Here is a 25,425-nt window from a genome sequence, read left to right as displayed (position 1 = left end):
TGTTATATTAATTACTATGTATAAACAGTGCGTCCCAGAAAAAAACGAAACCGAGATTTAGCGATCATTTATCATTACTTAATCATAACTAAAATAGACAAATGACCTATCAATTTTAAGCTTAGAATCTCCTCTTTCATCTGATATTACTTAGATTATTTCTCATTCACGCATGAGTGAGCAAATACAATTTGAAGAAAGGATATAAAAAAAATCATTTGGCGGGGGTATCTGGGTTTCAAAAAGAAAACCACATTTTTGAAAAGTTCAATATCTCCTCTTTAATTTGATACCTAAATAACAGAAAATGGTCAAAAAATAACAAAGTTCTAGTCATTTGAAATAAGGCTTGAATTTCAATAATTTTATAAAATGAAGAGGTTCTCCAGGATGGCTTTCAAACTCTCAACACTCCGTTTTGTTGACGATCAGCCATGCATTAAATCTTTTGTTCACCATGCGAAAGCTTCTGTGGGGAAACCGGTGAAAACACGTTTATCTCATGAAATTACGGAAATACAAGCCTTATTTCAAATGACCAGAACTTTTTCATTTCTTGACAATTTTCTGTAATTGAGGTACCAAATAAAAGAGCAGATATTGAACTTTTCAGAAATGTGGTTTTCTTTTTGAAACCCAGATACCCCTCGATAAATGAGTTTTTGGTATCCTTTCTTCAAATTGTTTTTGCTCACTCATGAGTTAATAAGAAATAACCTAAGTAATATCAGATGAAAGAGGTGATTCTAAGCTTTAAATTGGTATGTCATTCATTTATTCTATTTGTGATTAAGTTATGATAAATGGTCGCTAAATCTCGGTTTCGTTTATTCTGGGACGCACTGTATATTGATTTTCTTAAATTCACCAGTATCCTAGCAATAAAATGTGCATAACTCATTGGAATATTAAATCAAATTACAGTGCCATGGTCACGTTTCAAAATATTCAAGCCCAAACGATTGGTCATCCACCATCTAACTGTAGTTTATGAAAATTAAGACACCGGAAGTAGCACCTTCATCTCTGTAACACCTGCTTTGCCCTCCTATTTAAACAACACACAAATATCAACTCAAAACACATTGCATATATGAGGAATATTGATGTATTTTTATTCACAGGAAAAATCTGCATAGGAATATTGTCAAATATGATCACATTGTCAAGCATTCTCATTTTTATTTAACATAAACGTACAAGCCAATCTCAACCGAAAAAAGCCATTATCACTCCCAAAACCCATATATATTAACTCTAAACCTACCTTCTTAGTAAGAAAATGTTATATATAGCATTTTCATATTTACAGATAACCACTATATAACAGGTAATTGTACATTACTTTTTTCATATTTTTGTTAACATACAAAAGGAACACGATAAGCCCTGTAGAAGCTAATTTCAATATATTTTGGCAATATGTTTTTTTTTCTGCTAGTTAATATTTTTTTATAAAAAGAGGCTATTTACAAGGCAAAATCTTACATGGTTTAAAGCTCTTTAGAAAGATTCCCCACAGTATATAGAGTAGTCTTACTATCAGCCTCCATATTTGTATAATATGAATCATTAAATTTTAACCAATATCAATCTATTTCTATATTAAAGTAATGGAAAGTACATGAATTGTTCTTTTGTTTACATAACATGAATTCAACAAACATGAAAGAAAATAATTTCACAAAGTCCAACAAAATACAATACTATGCTTCATTTCAGTTTTGTTCTAAATTACTGAATATGCCATGCCAGAGTTGCCATTTCATAAAGACTTGATATTGCAAGGAGATACAACAGTTATGATAACACATGCCCAATTTCTATCAGAAGTTTACCCACCTGCCAATCAGAGAGAAGGATTTCACTAGCTTTTAACTGTTATTATTATTACAAGTTTTATGAAACAGGGTCCCATTTCATGAAGACTCGTTAATAGTAACAGATTCAGAGATTTTATAGCTAGTTCAATATCAGCCTATGAAAGTCAATGATTTTTAATTGTTATAACAAGATTTCCGCGATGGGTCCCAGTGCCCTGAAAAGTAGACATCAACTTTCATTGAAGGAATGCTTTACAAAAAAAAAGGATACTTAATTCATTTTTAGAACAATTTTGTGATAACATCTGTTCTTTGTCAGCAAAAAGACAGTATTCTACAGATCAGACTGAGAAACAGGATGGAAAACTCCAAAACAACATGGGGGGGGCTCAACAGTATGTGTTACCTTCCCCTTCCCTTGTTTTCTTAAAAAAATAATTGGTGCTTATTGAAGTCTGATCACGTCTTCACTCCCAGGGGCAAACTAACCATTGTGTACCTACACCCCTGAACCAACAATTAATTCCCGAAATGAATTTTGAGGACAAACTTTTCAGAGATTCATTTTTATAAAAGGGGCCTTGCTGATCAGATTTTCACAAGTAAAATCAATATTTACAAATGGTCTTAACACATGGTGTTTGGATAAAATGCTATCAAACATAAGCTTTTTCACATATCAATAAATCATTAACAATTTCCATTTCTCTGTAGTACTTATTGCAGAAAAAGGCCTTAACTGGATAGCCTAAAGTTAGTATATATTACTTCATGGATAACAAAATGCACATGGTTTACATCAATAATTGAAGATGGCAATTTAAAAACAAGATTACATGATTCAAAAAGCAGCAAAATCATCTAAGCATAAAACTTTAAACAGACAATATACATTTAACAACAAAGAGTTAGAAATAAGTACAAGTATTGAATGATGTAACTGAGATGCATGTATATTTCCAACAAAATATGCTACAATGTAAGATAGAGAATGCTTTATCTTGTTGAAATGCTGACTTATTTTGTTATTAATAATGCTTAAAAGGTAATCATTGAAAATTAATGGAATGCCAGAAACAGGCATCAAATCAAACATAAATTAACCCATTGACCACTGAAATTTGGAATTCCCATAGGCTTTATACAGGGATCTCCCAGTTCCAGTAGGTAAGGGAAAAATTGCAATTTTATCAATATTAAATCTGCCCACAGTGTATTTTGGTCTTCCATAAGGGATAAAAGAAACAGCTATTCAGTATCATGCCAATACATGATTACATACTACAAAGTTCACAACCATGCATCTAGATCTTAAATTGGGATTTAAAGGTGGTAAAATAAAATTTGGGTCAACCTCATCAATTCCATACAAATTGTGCATTTGCTTTAGTCATAAAGATCTAACATATCTTCCAAATTATTGTCCTATCATCAAAGATTTTTTATTGAGTAAAAAAGAAAAAAAAGTTTGTCATGCTGTTTTGCCTCTTTTATGTAATTTTCTTTCCTGGATCTGATTTTTGGATAATATGTTTTGTGAGTTAATGTATACTTCCTCTCCTCAACAACAACAACAACAAAATATCTACTGAAATTTCTGGGTGTAAATAAGATGAATGGAACAATTTTTCGGAATGAGCAAAAATGGAAATAATTTTCGTTTATCCTTAGTTGACATCAATGTTTTTCCAAATTGTAGCCCCAAGTTATCTTTTTTGATGAAACTCTTTTCCGAATGTAATTCATAATAATAGCATGTCAGTCAAAAGTATCAGCAGAAACACTTTCATAAGATTCTTCATGATCTGGAAATGGTATATGTTTACAAGGATTGTCAAATGAAGATTTTTGGTACGTGACTGTTTTTGGGTTATAAGCGTAAGTGTATCTAAAAATATATCCTAAAAATGCATTAAGTAAAACAGTAAAAAGGTTCTTCTAAAAACACACGATACCTATTTGGCTTGCTAATGCTTTTGCCACACTTCAAAATTTACAGCAAAATGACAAGCCATGAATGCTTTTGGTGTGGAAATTAAGCAAAAATGCATTTAAAAACATAACTATTGTTTGTTTAAAAAGCAGAGTGGTATGAAGAAATTAAATCACAGTAAGAGATCCTTCATCTATTTCATTGGGTTGATTTTTCATTTATTAATTATCTAATCAAAATCCATCTAATTTTTTCATTACTGCAATACTTTCTCAGGGAGGAAAGGGGGCATGTGTTAGTAGTCATCAAAATAAACTTTTGAGTCAGGCTTCATACACAGATTTTCTCAATAACTAGAATTGAGTTGATAAATGGAGTTTAAAACTTAAACTGTGACTACCTATCAGGTTGAACACATAATATAGCACCTTTAGGTTCCTAATACCAAGAGGATAACAGACAAATATCACAAGAAACATAAGGACTTCGTGAAAATTCAACTTATGGATTATTCCCAACAGGACACAAGACAAAATATATCCTTCCCTTCCTACACATAGTAAAGTAACATACATGATTAAATCTATCTTTGTTTAACATCAAAACAAGATAGATGCTGGCTTGCATGACACGATGTATTGAAAAGGAAATTAATGTTGGAAAAGAAATTAAAATCCATAAGAAAGCATTAAAGCTCTGTAATCATGAAATATTATTGATAGGGAATAGTAATATAAAGACGATATATAAGTACTGCGCACAATATGTGCCATAAATGTTTTGTTTTAAAAACACTCCACATTATGTAAGCATCAAATACACACACTTTTTTTAGATTCTTGTTTCACTGTCTAAGGCAGAAGAGCTGCCTGTACTGGACAGCCTACTGCTAGCGTACGACACCGTGTCGGGTGAGCGGGGAGGGTTGGTGGATAATGGAATGTCTTGATCGCTGGTAGAAGGATTGCAGACGTCACTCTCCATGTCCTTCTCGCTGGAGTGAGGGCTCCCTTCCGCACGCAGTGTCGAGTCGCTCATGCGGTCGTGGGAGTGGATGGAGGAGTCGTCGCCGCTCTGGTGGACGTCGCTCTGCGAGTGCGACGGCTTCAAGAGTCCCTTGACAACCTTCTCTTCGGCGAGGCTCGGGTGCGAGGACGAGATGGGAAGCTTCTGAATGGTTGCAGTGGTGGCGGTCGGGTCGGCGGGGGATGTCGCCGATGACGTGTCGGAGGATTCGACCCGTTGTGGAATAGCTTCGTTCTGTCTCCGATGGTACGACCCCCAGCCTCTCCTCCTCATAAACCCCCTCGGAGCTGGATCCGATTCTTGGGAATGTTCTCCTTCCTCCTCCTTGCCTCCATCAGCAGCTGACTTGGCGTGTCTCTCTTCACGGTACATCTCAATCAACATATCTAATTTTCTATCAATGAGAGTCACTCTTCTCTCTACTTTCACTACACGCGACAGTAAACTGATATTAGGGTCAAACAATTCGAGATCGCCTGCTCCACGACCTTTCCGTCTCTCCATCCCTGACTTGCCCAAGATTTGGTCTAACCTAGAATTGAATAAAAAAAATAAGAAGATGCGACACACTCTTTAACATGAATAACATGAACAAATAAACATTGAATCCCATCTGAATGTTATCATTCACCTCAATAGGTATATGTCATTGAAAAAAAAAGTTTTGGTTCTTCCCCCCCCACCCAAGTTGAAAATCCTGAAAATCCTAAGCCTGCCAATTACCTCATCTGTAAGTTCTTAATCCTGGCCAGCATGTCTGCATGACCAGAGGAATATTGCTCAATGACATCTTTGACATCATACGGCCGGAATGCTTCCTTGAATTTCCGTCTCGCCACAAAGTATTTGATCTTGCGTACGGCTCTGATGGCGTTCTTGTGTGCCTCAGTGAGCTTGGTGACACGGACCGGTGGTTCTTCATCATCTGGAAAGGAAGAAACGACACGTTGACATTGTCACGAAATGGTTAATGAGAGGGTCGTCAACCCACTGCCTACTGGGACCTCGTAGTCTGTTGTTGAGCAAACCCTTTAAAGGACAAGTCAACCCCAACAAAAAGTTGATGAAAATAAAAAGAGAAACTTCATCAAAATCAGAAAATTATAACATTTGAGGTTTCTCTTAATTTCACAAAACAGTTGTATTCACATCCTTGTCGGTATGCAAAGGAGACTGATGACATCACTCACTCACTATTCCTTTTGTATTTTATTATGTGAAATATGAAATATTCCCATTTGTATAATTCAAACTACAAAAAATAAAAGAAATAGTGAGTGAGGGACATCATCGAGTGTCTCATTTGCATGTCACTGATTTGTGCATATCACTGTTTTGTGAAAAATAAGCAAAACTTTAAAATGTCATAACTTATTTTACATCTGATTTTGATGAAATTTTCAGCATTATGCTAGTTTGACTTTTCTCTATTTATTCAAATCAACATTTTTCTGGGGTGGACTTAACCATTAAGTGGCTTGAATGTGCAGCCTACAATGACTTATGTAGCCAGTTATATATGTGCTAGTCTTGTGTAAAAATCAATTTCATGATAAAAGTTTCAATCAGGGTCTGTGCCTGCAGACTAACTGGAGCGGGGGGAGTACCTGGACCAAGTCCATGGGAACTACAGAATTTAGAAGTCAACTGAAAGAAAGTGCATTACTTCATCGTCAACTAGTGTACAAGAGATAGAAAACATTTTATTGCTGATATGCTTTGATGACAACAATTATAATCCACATTACTGACCCATCACCAAAGTTTTAATACACATCTCTAAAGAAAGTTGAATCTATTATTGATAATGAAAAAAAGTAGTTATAGTTCCATTGCATAATTGCCATTCTCATTTGCATAAAAACTAAAGGGCCAACTATGCATATTTCACTGTTTAAATAAACATTGCAAATCTGCTGATTGCATGACTTTTATAAAAAGTTGACATTTTGGTGGAGTTCCATTTTAAACAGTGCATCTCAACCTCATATATCCTAAAGTCCTTTCTGACTTTTATAAATATTTTAAGGCCCACCCTCATTCTTATTTCCTTTTTAGTGAGGCCCAACTCACAGAATGTTGATGAAAGATAATGTCATTAAAATCAAATATGGCAGATGAAAATAAAACAATTATTACCTCAAAGGTCTATGCATTTCCAACACAGCAATTTATACTGTTACCTGCCCCCGATTTAACTTTAACCCCCCCCCCCCCCCCCCCCCGAAAAAAAAAATGTTATCTGAAATGTGCCATCTTGATGACTTATCTCATGAATGAGCATTCATTGTGAAAAACAGGAAATTTCTAAAATTGTCATATTTTTGTTTCATAAGAAGCAGCAGTAAGTTTTCTTTAAAACTTTGTACAATTTTACGAAAACAATTAGACATGGATAAATTGGGTAAATCATGAATCTCATGACAAATAGAGAATTCAAAAAGGAAAAAAAAAATGTTCTTGTATTTTGAACAAAGTTCGGGGTTATAACCCCCATTTACTATTTTTTCACCGGGTCTGTATTCCCAAAACCAGAACATGTCTCCATGTAGTTATCAAATAATTACCTGGACATCAGTAGTGGTAGGCAAGGTAAGATGAGATTTTTTTTTTTTGGTGCTTTTTGCATGTTAGATCTGAATTTCATCTTGTACAAATAAGTACCTTGCCTTACAGTTTAATTCTTGGGACACATTTTATACCATTTAACATTCTATCCCCACACTGAAAGTCACCATCATTTTTGAAAAAAAATATGTCAAATGGCTCAACTTACCCCACCCATTGGGTAAGTTGAGCAACCTTCTGGGTTAAATTGAGCAAAAATTATGTGCAAAAGGTATGGGACAAGAACCGGCATTACAATTTTTTATTCAAAGTCTTTTCTCTTGCTAATTCTCAATAAATACTAACATCCTCTAAAAGTAAAATAACTGTACTGTGAATTTGGTCTTTTCTGCCTACATATCAAAGACTTTTTTTAGTTTTTTTTTTAATATACATTACCATATGAATTACTATTGCTCAACTTGCCCCATGTTGGCTGGCTCAATCTACCCCAGTCCGAAATTAGTGTGATATTTTCACAACCACATTTCTCATGCATCCATCATGTAAAAGACTTTGACAAGAATGAGGATCCATACCTGGACTAACGATACTGTTCTTATGCCCTATTATATTAAAAGATGTGTGTGGGTACAAAGCACTTATATATTTCACACCCTTTTTTTACCTTTTTGACTGAAATTAGTATTTTTCCCTCTGAAAAATTATTTTTTGTTTCAACAATGAAAACAATGTGGTGGGGTTATGCAATGGGCACCACTACAATGTCTGACTCATTTATTATCGGTCTGGGGGTGGCGGCTCAACTTACCCCACCTTCTCCTACAAGATTGGGTAATTTCTAGAGTTCTGATTTTAAAAATATTGACCCTTTTTCAGTCAAGGGGTCCATTGCAGAAAGAGTTGCGTTTCAACGCAAGTAAAAAAAAACAATCAGAAGTCCCAGATGTGCGCTGTTGATTGGTTGAAAATCAAGTTGTATTGATTGTAAGTCTTTCTACAACAGGCCCCAGGCCAACAAACAGCCAGTTGATAAGGCGTTGCCCTTAATTATCTTCCCATGATTGAAGTAGAATACTTAAAATCGAGACTTAAAGCAAATATTTCTTGCCACTTGTATGTAAAACTCTGGCAAGCCGTAAGATGATTTTTTTTAAATATATGCATATCAAATCAGATTTTTTTTCTCAACCAAAGAATGACAAAATGACATACAAGTAGTACAATTGAAGAAATGAATCAAAACTATTGACTTCAAGCTGACTAAACATTGCAGATATTTATTTCAATTTGTTTCACACTTACCAACATGGAGGTTTATTTTAAAACTAAAAAAGCAAAATGGAGATAAACAGCAAAGATGGTGATATAATTTTGGGGAAAAAAATGTTTTGAAAATACAAGTGGATGGATGAGAATAAATATGCGTCTTTCTGCACTGCAAATGTTAATTATCAAAAGAGCAATCCAAGATTAGCTGAAAGAGCTAGTTTTAGAAAAAATAAGCTTGGGACTAGGCCAAGTTTTAGCATGCATTAGAAAAAAAAACAGCAAATCAGAATTAGTTGAGTTATTTTGTGGGGCTCGAATCTTTAACAAATATATATTTACATATATATATATATATATATATTACATACATATATTTAATATAGGCAACAGAAAAAAGAAGTGCATGTAAGATTTAAAGAAAAAATATAAAGGCTGTTGAGCCCAAAAGTTGTAAAATGAATTTGAACTCCAGTGCCCAACTATTGAGAAGAGAAAAAAATGAGGCATATCGGAAAAGTACCAAACGCTAATACCAAACAGATAATCTTCTCAAATTTCATCACACTTTCACCATAAATACAAAAATATCTATAAAAGAAATAGAGATACACAATTTTTACTGCGATCTATTTTATTTTTCATATCAGCTTCCAATCGCGCACATCTTCCAATGTGAAATATTTTAGTCACTTGAAAATGGTATTGGATCCTGGCATTGTATTACCAAACATGGATTTTCTGTGGGGAAAGTTGGCAAATTAACAAAGTCACCGATTGACTATTTATACTATACTTTGAGGAAATATAAACTTTAGGTTTTTTTTTAAATCATCTTTCTTTATAAATTCCTTTTGGAAGGATGATGCATATTTCTAAGTCTATCCAATGATTTTCTGATGCATAAATCAGGGTTCCCAGCTTTTCAAGAAAACGAAATTCCCTGGTGAGGTTAAAAAATTCCCTGATAATTCTTTAAACCTATTCCAAGTTTTGCATGTTTTCAAAGTTGTTGCAGTGAATTAAAAGTATTTACAGTATGAATGCAATTATGTAAAACTAATTAGTAACACCAAAACCAGTCATTCAATGGATGTTATTATGATATGCAACAAAATATAACAGAGTCTGACTGACTACAGTGCTTTCGACTTTTGGGCTGATCAAAATTCCTTGATTTTTCCCTAATTTGATGCATTTTTCCCTGATATGAGGTATCTCTTTATCGAATTCCTTGATTTTCCCTGACTGGAAAAACTAAAATTTTCCTGATGGGCTGGCAACCCTGATAAATGCACATGTTTAGTACATGTAATTCAAGACGTCAATACAATAACTCACTACAGATACTTGTAGAAAAGCTTCAGGATTATCAATATACAATCAAACATCAGTCAGAAATGAGCTGCTACTTTAAAAATTCTGATTTGAGATTAAATCAAAACAAAAATCGGACAGAACATGATATGAATCAAAACTAACACACTGAAGGATCAAGAGATTGATGTTTACTTCTGTAAACGTAAAATATCAAAACTCCACATCACAAACAAAAGAATCAGATAACATTAGTGCAAAAAGAGAAGTTTAAATCACTCTAGGGAAAAAGTAAGGCAAAATTAATTATCACAAAAATGGTTTATTATCACAACACATATATTCAAACATGGATGTAAAGAATGGTTTAAAATGGCAGCATATTAAAAGAAAAATTAGTTGAAAAAGTCAGATCTGCATTAGAAAACAATCTCATAATTGTTTAAATCATCTTCCTTTTAGTTCTAATTTATTTTGTATTTCAATTTTTTTTTCAATTAAATACAGAAAAATAACAATGGGCAACTCTCAAATAAAAAGATATGATATCAACAGATCTAGAAATATCGTATCTCAGGAAATTGATTTTTTTTCAAATGTTTTTCATACATCAATGATATGATGGTTTGATATCTTCACTACTTATACTTAATGGCCACAATGAAAGTATGGATCAATATCATAATAAGAAATGAAACAAAGTTATTTGTCTACTGTTTACTTTAACTATCCACCTTTATTTAAGATCTAATCAATTGGAAACAAAAAGAACATTTTTGCCTTTGTAAAAATATGAAATGGCACACATATTTCTATTCCTGTGCATATTGTTCATTTTGGTGTAATTAGAAACGTGACATATGTTGATGATCAAATATAAACCCTGTGCATTTCCATGGTATATGGAGACCACTTTATAAAATTTTCAATTTTAAATTCCCCAGATTAAAATTCAATCAAAAGAAATTGTCATTGGACAGGAGTTCAAAATCAAATCAAAGCTGAATTGAAACTATAGGAAGTGTAATTAAACTCTCAATGTGTATTCACCTCGAGAATTAATAATCCAGAAAAGGCAACTTGTCAAAAGTCTGTGCCATGTCTTTTAGCAGCAATCTGGGGGGGGGGGGGGCAATTCCAATGATGAGTGGATACCATGTGCGACCCTCAAAACACGTAAAGAGGATCTCTTTTTCAAGATATGGGCACGTAATGTAATAAGGGTATCAAAACAAAGGTATATATTTACCTAGGAAAACTAAGTGTTTATGGTCCAATTTGCGAGGGTATAAAAAGACTAAAATACTTTACAAAGGGTGTACTTTTTACCCCAACACAACGTGTTTAGTGTCCGATTTGAGCAAGGAGTGTGGGGTGGTACTACAGTAAAGGTAAAGCTGAAGTCCGTGATCATGCCTGTGACTTAACAATTAAAGGTATTGTTTAAGTTTGTGAGCAGCCGATTTAAAAAATTCTCAAACCAAGATGAAACATGTGTACAAGTGCATGTATAAGAAATAATAAACCCTGAAAACAACCATTATTGATAATGAAAAGCTAAAACTACAAGGCAAACCCCGATTATGTAAATAGGAGTCTTATAGACGCCTAAATAGTACACATAAGTGTAGTGGATGAAATTAAGACGGTTTTTCCGGTCACTCTATTTTTCAATTTTTGAAGCACTATATAATGATTTTCGAACGCAATTTTTTTCTGGGATTCATTTTTGTTACATATCACAGACACATGTTACAAGTGTGACCTTCCAGCTCAGATTTTTTTAAAAGTCCAACCAATGTTAACCAATCACTTTAAGATATTGTTGTACTTGTTTAGGGGGTCAATTCAGGGAATACTTATCAAGGGTACCGTTTTGTTTCCAATATTTGAAGGGTAGGTACGTTTCACATGCTAATACGTGTTAAGGGGTGCATTTTCAGAATATGGAAAATACGTGTTTAGGGTGCTTTTCAAAACAGTCCCCATTATTTTGTCTACAGTGACTGGGATGATCTGTAATGAAAAGTTTGCTTGCTGCCGAATACCTGCGGAAAGACACAGCTCTGGACTTATGATAAGGTGCTTAAATTTAGAGCCTAATGCAGATTTGACTCTCAAGAGAAGGAAAGATAGATAGAGAGAACAGCCAAACACCTTTGCCATGATGATGATGATGAGAGTGGCGGAAACTTCTAATGGATCTCATGGAGTCCTGCTCACCAAAGAGACCACCATGGCTGCCATTACTCAGCCTGACACTCAGCATGGTCTTCTTCTCGTCGTGGTCCCCGTCCTCCAGGTCCCGTTCCGAGCTGATCGACTTCTTGAGACGCTCGCTGGTGCGGTGCATCATGGGACTGTTGGCCGTGTTGTTGTTGCGTTTCATGGAAAGTCGGGAGATGAAGTTATTGGACCTGAAGCTTTGAGAGGTTTAAAAACGCACAATTTTGATGAGTAAATGGTCACATTTCACATTTGGTACTTTTGACAGGTGTGTTTATCTTACAAAAATTTAAGCATGCTGCAAGCTAGTAACTAGCAAGTCAAAAGCTAAATAAGCAATCACATTTTTTCAAATATCACATTTCCATTTTGAAACTGCAGACCTTACAGGGGAAAATTTTAATAACCTAGCCACCATTTTTGGCTTGCCTTGCCAGTTGCTAGCTTTTAGAATGCTTGTAATAATTCTAACAGGAACTAGGATATTAAAAAGCAAACGCTTGCACTAACTTTTACCATTCTAGTTTTGAATTCATGTCTGTGTTTGGAATTTGTATCGTACCATACTATATGTTAGTATATCCAACAAAATAAAGTAAATCATTCATTTTTGGTCACAAATTTTATGAGGATAAAAATGGGGATGGGCAGAGTATTCCTATTTGAATTGCCTAATGAATTCTTAGGGGTGTTAAAAGAAATTTTGTATATATTAACTTTCCATATGCAACATTCATAGGACCATCTCCAACACCTGAGTGAAGGTTAGGAAATTTGTTGATTGATTTCTACAAATAATCAGGTAAATGCCATATCTCTCAAAAGGTGATGTTTCTGCGATGTCTCCGAATCTAGTAATGGAGATGTCTCAAAGATAAAAGTTTCCTTGTTATAACCAAGGAAAGTTCTCTGCGACTTCTCCAGACAGGTGACGAGCACTTTGCTCAACAATCGTGGCGATGCGCTGCAATGTTGCAGGGACTACTTGGAGCCTTTGCAGCAACTTCCGCGCAACTGTCTGGCCTTCCTCCCAACTGTCAGGCCAAGTGCTTGTCACCTGTCTGGAGACATCCAGAGATGTTTCCCTTGATGGGATAGGGCGTAAAGCAAGAGGAATCAATATTCACCTGCCAGTAGTGGGGCTATGAACAGGTTTAATATGAGGTTTCCAGGTGGCTGTTGAACTAGAGTTTGGATCTGCAGCATAACATCTCCAAAGACACTGAAAAAGGGAAAATGAAGTGTGCATCATGGAGAAATTGTAAATTAAAAGTAATAACAGAATCACGAGAAACCAACTGGTTACAAAATAAACTTGAAATTAACCCAATTGTATAAAGATAAACTTAAGTGTAAACATACACTATGAGATTTATAACATAAGATTACAAAGAAATACTCCATAAACTATTAATCTTGAGTTACAAGGAGGAATAATAGGAAATTTTAATAAATATCTAAATATAGCTGGTCACATTTGGAAGGTGGAAAGAGGGATAAAAATGTTGTTACCAGTGGATTGAACCAGTCTTCTACTAGCTGCAGCGACTATACCAGAAGGCAATTACTGGTTCATGGTAGGGTCAAAAAGATGAAATAGAACACAGATATCTTGGCCTATATTCTGAACCCGGGATTGATTTGAATCTGATCTAAAGTTGTGGCTTAACTATGGATAGCTAATTGTGACAGGTATCTCTTGTAAGTTCAACTTGTCAACTCAATTAACATGACTGGGCATTACTAAACTAGTTCTCTTCATCATCAAGGCACGAGAAAAGAGCAAAGTAAAAATATGAAACATATAACATTACTGCAATTTTTAAATCTTTGACGTTCCAAAATATTAACACAGAGTGAGACCAAGGCCTAAGCTAAACCAGAATTCAGAATTAAGGCCATTGGATTTGATTCTGTCTTGGTATCATCTATGGGTATGCAATGCACGATTGACTAGTGAATTCACCTGGATGAGTTGTGCTGCTGGATGTCGTCTCCGAGCAAAGTGCTTCTGGCGTTGTTGCTGCTGGACTTGCAGAGCAAAACCGGAACCAAGAATACCCTACAGATCATGACACAGAGAAAATTGGTTATGTGTTGTTCACACCTAGTACACATTTGTGGGCGCTATCGTGATCTAGTAGTTCTGACTCTTGCCTTTCAAACAGAGGGTCGTGGGTTTGAATCCTAGCCATGGTGTGTTTTCCTTCAGCAAGAAATTTATCCACACTGTGCTGCACTCAACCCAGGTGAGGTGAATGGGTACCTGGCAGGATTAATTCCTTGAATGCTTGAGTGCCTAGGCAGCCCAGCTAAAGCCAGGGTAATACATGTAATAGCAGGACACTTTTTGGAACTGAAGTGGCTACCCTGGGTAAATATACCGCTATTATTATTCATTATAATTATTACATTTCAGTAAAATCATGATTAAGACTGACATGACTATGATACCGTAAGGTGAAAAGCAGTTGGAATTGAACAACTGGAAAGCTGGTGCAGACATAGACTGAAATCTTTAATTTTGGTTATTCCTTGGTAGCGCATCTAACATGAAATTTCTAATAGCCAATTCAAGATCAGAAGGTAATTGAGTTGTAACAGCAAATGGATACCCCGTTACTAGTTTCTACATACTTACCGCAGGCAGAGCGAAAAAGGAAATTCCAATGATTGCAAAGACCGCAGCGGCTAGCTTCCCTGACCAGGAGTTTGGTGTTTTATCCCCATATCCCACTGTTGTCAAGGTTACCTGCATCGAATATACAAAGGTATTTTTTCTGTGAGGCATTTTATGTATTTCTGCTATTTTTATTTAAACAATATTGTAGTTTGTAGTTGTAAATAAACTTAACCCTATCTAGGCCGGGGTATTTTGGGAGTTCCTATGGCCGGGGGGGGGGGGGGGCAGCCCCCCCTAAGATCTCGGCCGTCGACCGCGCCGAAAATTGGCACGCGGGTTGCCTGGGACATAATCTACAAGATTGTATAGTAATTTATTTCATGCGTATCGCTATTAAGTGATTATGCTAATTTATTCGTAATTAGTATGCGAAATCATACTTTTTCCTCTAACTCCCTAAACAAAGCTCCAAATGTACTAATTTTTGGTATAGAAACTCTTTGTGGTGTCCTTAGCAAGTGTACATGAAAAAATTGTGATATCAAATCATTTTCTTATGTATTATATTCTTTTTTGCAATTTCTTATGTATTTCTGTGTTTTTTTACCTTTTGTTTTACATTGTTTTTTCAATGAAATTTGTTGGGGACTCTTCTGTGATCATAAAAAGCATAAAATGAATACATTCAGACTAGCAAAACTAAAAATAATCATACATTTATGAATTTTGGTTGAAAACACAATTTGCATTGACTTTGTACATGAAATCACGTTTTTGAGCCATTTTCGGTCTGACATGCACTTACACAATGTTGCGTAATTTCGGAACCACATACCCGGGTGATGCAAAATTGGTCTCAAAAGTTGCGCAAGACTTGAAAGTAAAAAGTCGGCGAGTGGCGCGGTAAAAAAATTTCGCACTGGGCCTCCGAGGCCCCCCCCCCCAGCCTAGATAGGGTTAAAAGAAATTTTACCACAGCCATGATAGAATTTCCCTTTTCAAAACAACTTTTTAATATCAGTTGAATTAGGCTTTACATATCCATTCTGTCTTAGCATTCCATAATCACCCTTTACTAGTGGCATATAATATACTTATAATAAAATGGTCATAGAGAGAATTTATTACCCTCTTAATCACTCAATAAGATATACTTGATGGATTAACAATAACAATTCTCTAGGAAATAAACAAAGGAGGACCAACAAGGGATAAGTGAGGTACTCACCAGACCATACCACATGGCATCAGGTAGAGTCTTATAATCATCATCGGGACTACCATGCTCCAATGTAAACACTAAGAAAGACACTGAAATTAGGGCCAGGAAACCAATATACCATGTTGTCAGCAACTCCTGTAAAAATGATGAAAAAAATTCTTCAGGCAAGGAATATCAAAATTAAGTCAAATATAGAGGGAAATTGGAATTGAAGGTCGGCTCAATCATCACTGTATTTATGAAAAGCCATGTAAACCACAAGGTGCATCCCATAAATCTGAAACAAAAAATTATTGCTATTTCACCATAAGTTAATCACAATGGGTCAGACGTGTTATAAAGCTGTTCTCAAATGCTTGAATTCACGAATGACTGGAACATGTCACATGCTATGTCAGCTGCATGGGCATACATCATTTACCACAAGAAATGGTCAACTGCTTTAATATGAAGCAACCATCTAGAACAATAATGAACTTTTTCCTAAGTCCACCCCCCCCCCATTTTTCTCTTGCTTCACCTAACAAACTGCTCAAGCCATGATATATTGATAGCATTACAATTTTTCATTTGAACAAGGAAACAGAAAAATTATTACAGCAGGAAGGTCCCACCAGGACCCCGTCTTACAAAGAGTGACGATGGATCCCATCAACCGTAACTCTATGGAAATCCATCAGTGTCATAATTTTTTTCTACAGGAAATTTGCAAAATGTCCTTTGTAAACAAAGGTAAACACACTGAATTGTCAAGAAATCAATGAATTTATGAATCTACATCACATCTGGAAAATATTTTGAACAAACATGCATTTTAGATGTTAGCCTTGCTGGCTTTCCATAGTTGCGACTGATAGGATCGATCGCAATTCTTTGTAGAATGGGCCTGGGTGTCTGTTTTACATGCATGTACTTAATGGAGTTCTTCAATCATGATAGAGGAAAGACATATATTTGAAAAGCTTGGATAGATATCCCTCTCCAATTTGATGACACATACATACACTATGCTTGCTTTGTGTGGGAGTGAATAGACAAGACAGGGTACCAAAAATTATTTGGTAGGCAGAATCTGAACTTCAAAGGGAAAATCATATTTCATGAAGGTCATTTTTGCCCTTTACTCGGAGATATGCCTGATAGTAATGTGGACTTCCCCCCCCCCCAAAAAAAAAATCAAATTTCTTTAGAAATGCTATTTCAAACTAAACAATTGAGTATGTCAGACCTGTCTGTGTGCCCAGACAACAGAGCCTAGAAGTTTCCAGGTGTTGCCACGCCGGTCAACCCGAACCATTCGCAGGATCTGAATAAAGCGAAGACCACGGAATGCTGGCTCGAGGAAGCGACCGTTGCGGCTGCCTATCACAATGATTAGGACTGAAGCTATGACTACAACAATATCTGTGAGAGAAAAAAAAAAGAAATCATTATGAATTTATGCTTTGACAATAGAGAGATGAGTAAAGCACTTTCATTTCATTCTTACTCATTATCAATTCATATTTAATCTCTTAGCAAAAGAAAAAGAAAAAAAGAGATATAATACAAATATAAAAAATATAGAGAATACCACTGACCTTCAGTGGTATTAATGACAGAGATAGTTAAATGAAACTTCCTATAAAAAGCTTCTCCAGGACTGGTTGGTGGCTTATATAATTTCATGCAAAGCTAGCAATAACAAAAATTAAATAGTTCCAAAGGAATATTAAGGCTCATCATGCAACTACATGATTCAGCTACAATTCATAATTAAAATATTGGAGGAAAAATTTAATATGTATTTGTCAGCTTGTATATGAGTAACTTTAAATCTTGAAATTAGGTTACATAATTAGACACCGTTCTCACTACCTTCCTAATACTAGTTTAATGAAAACTAGTTTCATGTGTAATGAGAACAGTCGAAGCAATCTTCCAAACCGGTTCATAAAACCACATCGCGATGTAGTTTTAAAGATCTCTTTGACTCGTTAGGGTTTTAGCGTGAGGACACAACCGATCTTCGCACATGTTTGCGATCACCTGGTCACAATATATGTTGAACATAATCGCAACTGTTGTAAGGAGTCGCACCACTAGATGTGAAAGGGGCTTAAAGCATGTATGTACAGTATGCAGAAAAAAAACAGGTAGAGAATGACTTTGAGCATTTTTTAACATGGTGAAAATTCAATCCTGCTGTGAAAAAGTCTCCATGTTTACTCGGCCAGAGTAAACTTACCGTGCCAGAGTAAACTTACTGTGAATTGTTTTTGTAAGACATCCCGTCTGAAACGTCGTATAAAGTCTCCTAGGAGATATAGCGAATTCAACAAAGGCACGTGGATGAAATACAAGAAATCCTCCTTGCTTGAAAACAAGAAGATATAATGACTTCGTAAGGACTCCAGAGGGAGTCCTCTTGCTGGGCAAAGGATCAATCCTAGCCCCATTACTTGGTTTCTTGATGGCATAGTTGCCATGGAAACCCTCCTTCTGAAAACCCACATACCTGGATCTCCACTCTGGGGATGCTAATCCCTCATTTCTACAAATGGGAACCCATCTTCACTGCCACTGATATCGTATCCTAACAATTTGGCGACTCTCAAAGCCATACAATCCATCCTGTCTGAATCTTTACCCTTTTTCCTCCGTGGGAACACACAACTTGTTGAACCAACTCTCTTTGAATTTCCCAAATAGATCATGATACAAGCCACGTTGAATTATTCATCTCTTATCTCCCTAAGAAGCAAACTTATTTTTCAATGCTCTTTTACCTTTTGAAAAGAAAAAAATTATATTTTCAAGAATGACAAAAACAGGAGGAAGTAGGGACTTGAAAGAAAAATTCAAAAAGTGGATTTAAAAAACATTGATCATGCACATCATATTCGTTTTGATGGGCGGTATTTGCATATTAGATAACCACAGAAGGTATTTGTCAAGAGATAATGCAAGAATTTTTATCTCTTATAAATAATACATTTTCACTAAAATTTGCTGTAGCACTGTTGTGAATACTTTCCTAAATGTATAATTTACATCAGATCCAAATATGATCATCTACAAACAGATGCGTCTCATAAAAAATCAGGTTCTTTTTATTTCATGTGGTTCGCTTAAATAAGACCAAAAAAAAATTATTCATTTTAACAAGTGGAATGCCTCTGGCAGTCTTGCCTGCAATACGCAATTCAATATAGCAGCACTACTGATTTTGAAAATAGCTATTGAATACTAAATTCAAAAGAAAACATCCGTACAATAAAATGCTATGTCCATTGACCAAACATGACCTTTGACCATGATCATGTGACCCAAGATGTATGCAAAACATATTTGATAACCCTTATGTCTATGTTTCATGAACTACATGTGTATATGTACATCCATAAACTAAGATAAAGTTATGATGCTAATTCAACAAATACCCCAACAACGCCAAAGTTCATTGAGCTTTGATCTTGGTCATGTGACCCGAAACATGCACAGGATATTCAGGAATACATGGTAACTCTTATGCTCAAGTTCCATGAACTAGATCCATACAATTTTAAAGTTATGATGACAATTCCACACATACCCCCAACATGGTCAAAGTTTGTTGACTCTAAGTGACCTTTGACCTTGGTCATGTGACCTGAAACTCAAGCAGAATGTTCAGCAGGGATGCTACTTGGTATCCTCCAACAAGGCAAGAGTGATTTTGTGTCTCGCCCACTTACGAAAATAACCAGAAATGTCGTGATTTGCAAGGGCATGCAACAGAAATGTATCGAAACTTCATTGTGAAATGACTGGGATGGAATAATGCTTGTCATAAAAGCCTTGCACGTAAACTTTAATGTTGACCTGAAGATGACCTTTGACCTTACCATGTGACCTCCGACTGTAGCACATGATGCACATCCCCCAAGTCCATCTACCATCCAAGTTTTGTTGAAAAATAACTTCCGGTAGCAAAGTCAGGTGTCATACGAAAGGTTTTCATGTAAACTTTGATGTTGACTTGAAAATGACCTTTGATCTTACCATGTGACCTCTGTCTGCAGCCTAACATGCAGGTCCCCCAAGTCCATCTACCATCCAAGTTTGGTTGAAAAGTGACTTACTGTTGTGGAGTTAGGTGTCATAGGAGAGTCTTGCATTTAAAGTTTAACATTGACCTGAAAATGACTTTTGACCTAGCCATGTGACCTCCAACTGCAGCATAAGATGCAAGTCCCCAAAGTCCATCTACTATCCAAGTTTGGTTGAAAAGTGACTTACGGTTGCGGAGTTAGGTGTCATAAGAGAGTCATTCATGTAAACTTTTAACGTTGACCTGAAAATGACATTTGAACTTACCACGTGACCTCTGACTGCAGCATAACATGCAGGTCCCCAAAGTCCATCTACCAACCAAGTTTGGTTTAAAAGTGACTTACAGTTGCGGAGTTAGGTGTCATAAGAGAGTCATTCATGTAAACTTTTAACGTTGACCTGAAAATGACCTTTGACCTTACCAAGTGACCTCTGACTGCAGCATAACATGCGGGACCCCCCTGGTCCATCTACCATCCAAGTTTGGTTGAAAAGCAACTTACGGATGTGGAGTTATGTGTCATTAGATTTGTGACAGACGGACAACATTTGGATCCCTAAGTCTCGCCTTCACTTCTGGTGGGCGAGACAAAAATACTGAAACTAATGTCGCGGGCAGGGACATTGTCCAAGAACAGTGAATTGGGGCATTGGCGGTGGAAGCAAAAAATCTAGGGGAGGGGGTCCACTTTAAATTTAGGGATGTACACAGGTAAAAAATTGGACAAGCTAGCGAGCAAATTTAGGGGGGGAGGGCCAAGTGGCTTATTACCTTGTTGTGATCGATGACTTTGAAGTCAAGGTTTGAAAAACTGAGGGAAGTTACCTGTGGTTGTTTTGTGTTTCTAATAGAATGCTAGACCAAAAGCTTCAGTCTCTGTATTTTGGTTGTTCTGCTGAACCGCGTTGGCTACACTCACCAATACATAGACTGAAGAGTTGTTGGCCCGTACATAAAGACAATGTATCAGCTAACCCAGGAAGCAGTAGCGTTAGATCTAACATTTGGCAGAAATCAGATTTTCAGATTTTTGGTACATAAAATGTCACATTTAAAAAAAATAATTACATCCAAATTCATGAGAAAATATATAAAATTCACAAACATCATACCTTAGACCACAGTTACTGCTAATTCCTTTCAAATGATGATCAAAACTGAGTCATCTTCGATCCTTAAGTTGGTCATCGAAAGTTGACATCTTGGATGGCGTCATCATTTTTACAGACGTATTTACCAGTCGCTATTATACCACGATTCGTGCCGCTGCTTTGAGCTTGTCTATGTGCGTGCGTTTGGAACTTGCATTGATTGGCCAGGATATCAGGAATTCCAATTGGAAAGCCTTTATAAAAGCATAACTCAATGAACGTAGTGGGCAGTGCACGTTTATAAATCGTGTACTGTATAAAAGCAAATATCTCGGAGAAATATCTCTCATTTGGTCGATCGACATGCATCGCAATCAAGAGAGAGAGGGGGGAAAAAGGAGGACTTTCAGACTTTTTTTAATACACAGAAAACAAGAAAAGTCGGAAATACGGAAATAGGACAGACAACAGGGAAAAGACAGAATTCCGTATAAAGACGGAAAAGTGGCATCCCTGGTTTAGTAATACTTGATTACCCTTATGTCCAAGTTTCATGAACTAGGCTCATATATTTTGTAAGTTATGACATTTCAAAAACTTAACCTTGTTTAAGATTTCAATGTTGACGACGCCACCGCAGTAAAAAAACGCGCCTTTAGTCTCGCTCTGCTATGCATGCCAGACAAAAATTGAATTTTCAAATAGAAAATCTTTTTTGATGTACCCTCAAGAAAGATGACCCATAAATGAAGTTGAATCTTTACTACCCCCCTCCCCCAAAAAAGACAAAGACAATATTATTGATGTACAGACAATAAAAAAAATTATTTGGTATTAAAGGGGCCAGAAAATGATAAATAGGTGCAACAATGGGGGAATAAAGTGTTGCATGCAAAAACTATTTCAACTTTTGCTTTGTTTATCAAATGAATAAAACTTCAGAAAAAAGGAAGAATATTGGAGGAGTCTATAACACAAGCAACAAACACTCTGCTTTCTCTAGAGACAATATAACTAAGATTTGAATCTATGATACTTATCCCTAGTTATGCCATGGGAATGAGATTTTTTCTCCACCTTCTGATGCAGCTTGGTTTTCATATTGAAGAATCTTACCATAGGGAAAATAATTATAAAGAGGATTTGAGTTTCTTCAAAGAGTGTAATTGCATCCGCTCCGGGAATCCTGCAACTATTTTCACTACGGATTTGTGAGAATAAACGATAAGATGGCCCTGCCAAAAGCTTGTAGCATGGCGGCTCACTCCGAAACCTTGCCCATAGGCCCTCTATTTCCTAATCACATTTAGGAGACTTGGATCCGATTAGGGCATCGTTGTAATGTCGTTACGGGTAAAAGGATCAGCGGTGTGATAGCAAAATAGCCAAGGGAGCACCATGGAAGTACCTTGGAGTTTTGTCTCGTATCTGATGGGTGACAAATGAACACCCTTCTCAACTCTTGGTGTGGAACTTGACCCAAGATTTCAGACCTAATCACCTATGCTTCAAATAAGGCAGAAGGATTAAGTGTGAAAAAGCCTTTGGTAAAGTAATGAGGCATTCAACCTGTGGACGACAGGCCGCCAATGCGCTTATCCGCTAAATGCAGACAGGGAAATTAGCCAGCATCCAAGATTAAAAAAGTGGACTAGATGGGCATTGATTTCATCCAAAGCACTCCAGAAACTACTACTGCTATAAAAATACTACTGCAACTACTACTTCTACTACTTTAACTTCTACTGATGCTACTACTACTACTACTACTATTACTACTATAACAATCACTAGCCTCTTCATATCCAAGCAAACATGGATCAGCCTACTTTGACAACATTTTGCATAATTGGCCGATCAAAAGAATCCCATTTATCAAATATAAGGTAACATATGGATGTATAAATATAAATTGAATAGTAGTACAATTATTAGACAGATTTTTACATTTTGACGTTCAATGTGGTGTGCATGCAAACACCATATGTGCATTGAAAATTAGAAGTTTGTATACCAATAATCAAGGATATACAAAATTGGAGTGCTGCATGATTTGGAGAGCTTTACATAGACCAATTTATTTGTTTTAATGGAAATTTTTAACTGGGGGCTTCAAATATACCTAATGAAAGATAATATACATATTTACATAGCAACGCACGTGGCTCATTGCATAACCAATCAATATTGCTTTTATTCTTTTTTGGAAGCCTACCATGTATGGCTGCTATTAAGTTGCAGTGATGTGAAGTTCGGGTCATTATTATATAATTATATCCAATGAAGGGTCTTAAGATAAACCCTAAGCCCCTTTCACACTCGAACATCTTTATTGCTCTTAACCCCTTTCTCATCGAGACATCAACCAATCACTACTTACCGAGTATACAAAGGGGTCTCCTGATAAACCTGAGCCTTCCATAATGACCTTGGTAGCGGCTGCGGCATCCCGCAGACCAGATACGAAGCGTACATTCTGTGCTCAGGATCAGGACAGCAATTATTTCCTGCAAGAAAAAACAAAGTCAAGAACAAAAAGGAGGCATTATAAAGAAGCTGGCAAAGTTATAGACTTTCGAAAAGCCTATAAAGAAAGGGAGAAAATATGGCAAAACTAGTCGAAAACTGTGGGATATATCAGATTAAGCGTGAAGGAAAAACTATCCATGATAACACCATGTGATAATAGCATCATGGTTTAGTGGTTCTGACTCTCTCTTCTTTCACACAGAGGGTCATGAGTTCGAATACCAGCCATGGCATGGTTTTCCTTCAGCAATATTTTTTTCCACATGGCGCTGCACTCCACCCAGGTGAGGTGAATGAGTACCCTGGTGGATGATATTCCTTAAATCATCATCATCATCTTCATCATCATTAGTAGTATCATTATAAGTGGTAAGGAGTATGATTGATGGATCTTGACTTACCAGTATAAAAACTATATGGTTGCAGGTGATTTGTAGAGTAGGGTTATCAACGGTGGCAACTATGCTCACACCAAGGCACGTAAACAGTAACAGAAATCTGCAGAGAATAAAGAAACCAACAAAATATATCAAATTATTCATATTTTGTATCAACAAAGTGAGTCATGAAGGGAAGATGATGAATATGTTAAAGGGGAATGAAACCTTTGGAACAAGTAGGCTTGTGTCGAAACAGAAAAATAAAAGAATAAGGAAAAAGAAAGTTTTAGAAGCATCGGACAAATAATGAGAAAGTTATGAGCATTTGAATATTCCAATCACTAATGCTACAGAGACTTTCCCATTGGCAATGCAACAAGGATGTGTGATGTCACATGTGAACAACTTTCCATTTGATGGACTATAAAATACCCACAAAATGTCTCTTTTTGCCTTTTATTAAGGTGATACAACCTCTTTATCCATGATATATTTATGTATAAAATCTGTATTACATTCCCTCCTATAGAAAGAACACATGATCTACTGATAGATGTGATAAAAGAGACAGTTTAAGTATAATATATACTAAAGTAATGGGGAGAGTTGTTCACAAGTGACATCATACATCTTTGTTGCATTGCCAATAGGAGGATCTCCATAGCATTAGTGATCGCAATATTTAAATGCTCTTAACTTTCTCATTATTTGTCTGATTTTTCTCAAACTTTTGTTGATCTGTTTCTCTGATTTTTCTGTTTTCACACAAGGTATCTTGTTCCAAAGGTCTCATTCTCCTTCATATTATATTTTCAATGTTAGGGTTTGAAGTGTACTTTGATATATTGCAATTTGTGGATCATTAAGCTTTTGAAATAATCAGAAAATGTTCATGAATTTGAAAGTAATTCATTAATTTCACTATTGATTTCATACCATTCAGAGATTTCTTTTTTTTCTTCTATATATATCTTTTCTTCTATCGGGATACAGTGTTTACCGGTAATTCAAGTCCTTCCTTTTTTAAACGCTGCATCAAGATAACACACACAAAAAAAAGCGTAAATCATTTCAATATTGATTTGGTACAAAAAAGGGCAACATCAGCATGATTAAAATGAATTGTACATGTAGTTGTCTCTTCTGCAACTTAGCAAAACAAAAGAATGTTTTCAAATGTTAAACCCTTTTGAGACTGAGCCTGCATATATGTGGGGTGGTGTGTATGGAAAATGCATGCTATGATTATTGTTCTCCAACATCAATAACTTATATAATCTCTATGTCTTTCATTTCAAAGAATTCTCTGAATGTATGCTCCAATCACCATGGCTACAGGTTTT

The 25,425-nt window shown here is 35.9% G+C and overlaps 1 protein-coding gene across 2 annotated transcripts in view; it reads right to left on the bottom strand.

Annotated features, from left to right (window-relative positions):
* Window positions 1-3,551: 3,551 nt before the first annotated feature.
* The window catches only part of LOC121420214 (potassium voltage-gated channel subfamily KQT member 4-like), a 79,100-nt gene continuing 57,226 nt past the window's right edge, over window positions 3,552-25,425 (bottom strand). Inside the window, exons 5-14 of one of the 2 annotated variants that reach the window (XM_041614778.1) lie at window positions 24,104-24,200; window positions 23,554-23,680; window positions 17,236-17,411; window positions 16,014-16,142; window positions 14,804-14,914; window positions 14,129-14,224; window positions 13,290-13,384; window positions 12,094-12,359; window positions 5,506-5,707; window positions 3,552-5,314 (exon numbers count right to left, since the gene is read on the bottom strand). In XM_041614778.1, the coding sequence (XP_041470712.1) occupies window positions 4,588-5,314; window positions 5,506-5,707; window positions 12,094-12,359; window positions 13,290-13,384; window positions 14,129-14,224; window positions 14,804-14,914; window positions 16,014-16,142; window positions 17,236-17,411; window positions 23,554-23,680; window positions 24,104-24,200 (2,026 nt within the window). In that variant the 3' untranslated portion in view covers window positions 3,552-4,587. The remainder of the gene's footprint in view (window positions 5,315-5,505; window positions 5,708-12,093; window positions 12,360-13,289; window positions 13,385-14,128; window positions 14,225-14,803; window positions 14,915-16,013; window positions 16,143-17,235; window positions 17,412-23,553; window positions 23,681-24,103; window positions 24,201-25,425) is intronic. The other variant, XM_041614784.1, reaches the window with a different exon arrangement.

This window comes from Lytechinus variegatus, chromosome 1 (assembly GCF_018143015.1).
Source record: "Lytechinus variegatus isolate NC3 chromosome 1, Lvar_3.0, whole genome shotgun sequence".
In the NCBI taxonomy this organism is placed as follows: Eukaryota; Metazoa; Echinodermata; class Echinoidea; order Temnopleuroida; family Toxopneustidae; genus Lytechinus; species Lytechinus variegatus.
The sequence above is the reverse complement of the archived record's forward strand: the minus strand, read 5'-3'. Positions and strand labels throughout refer to the sequence as shown.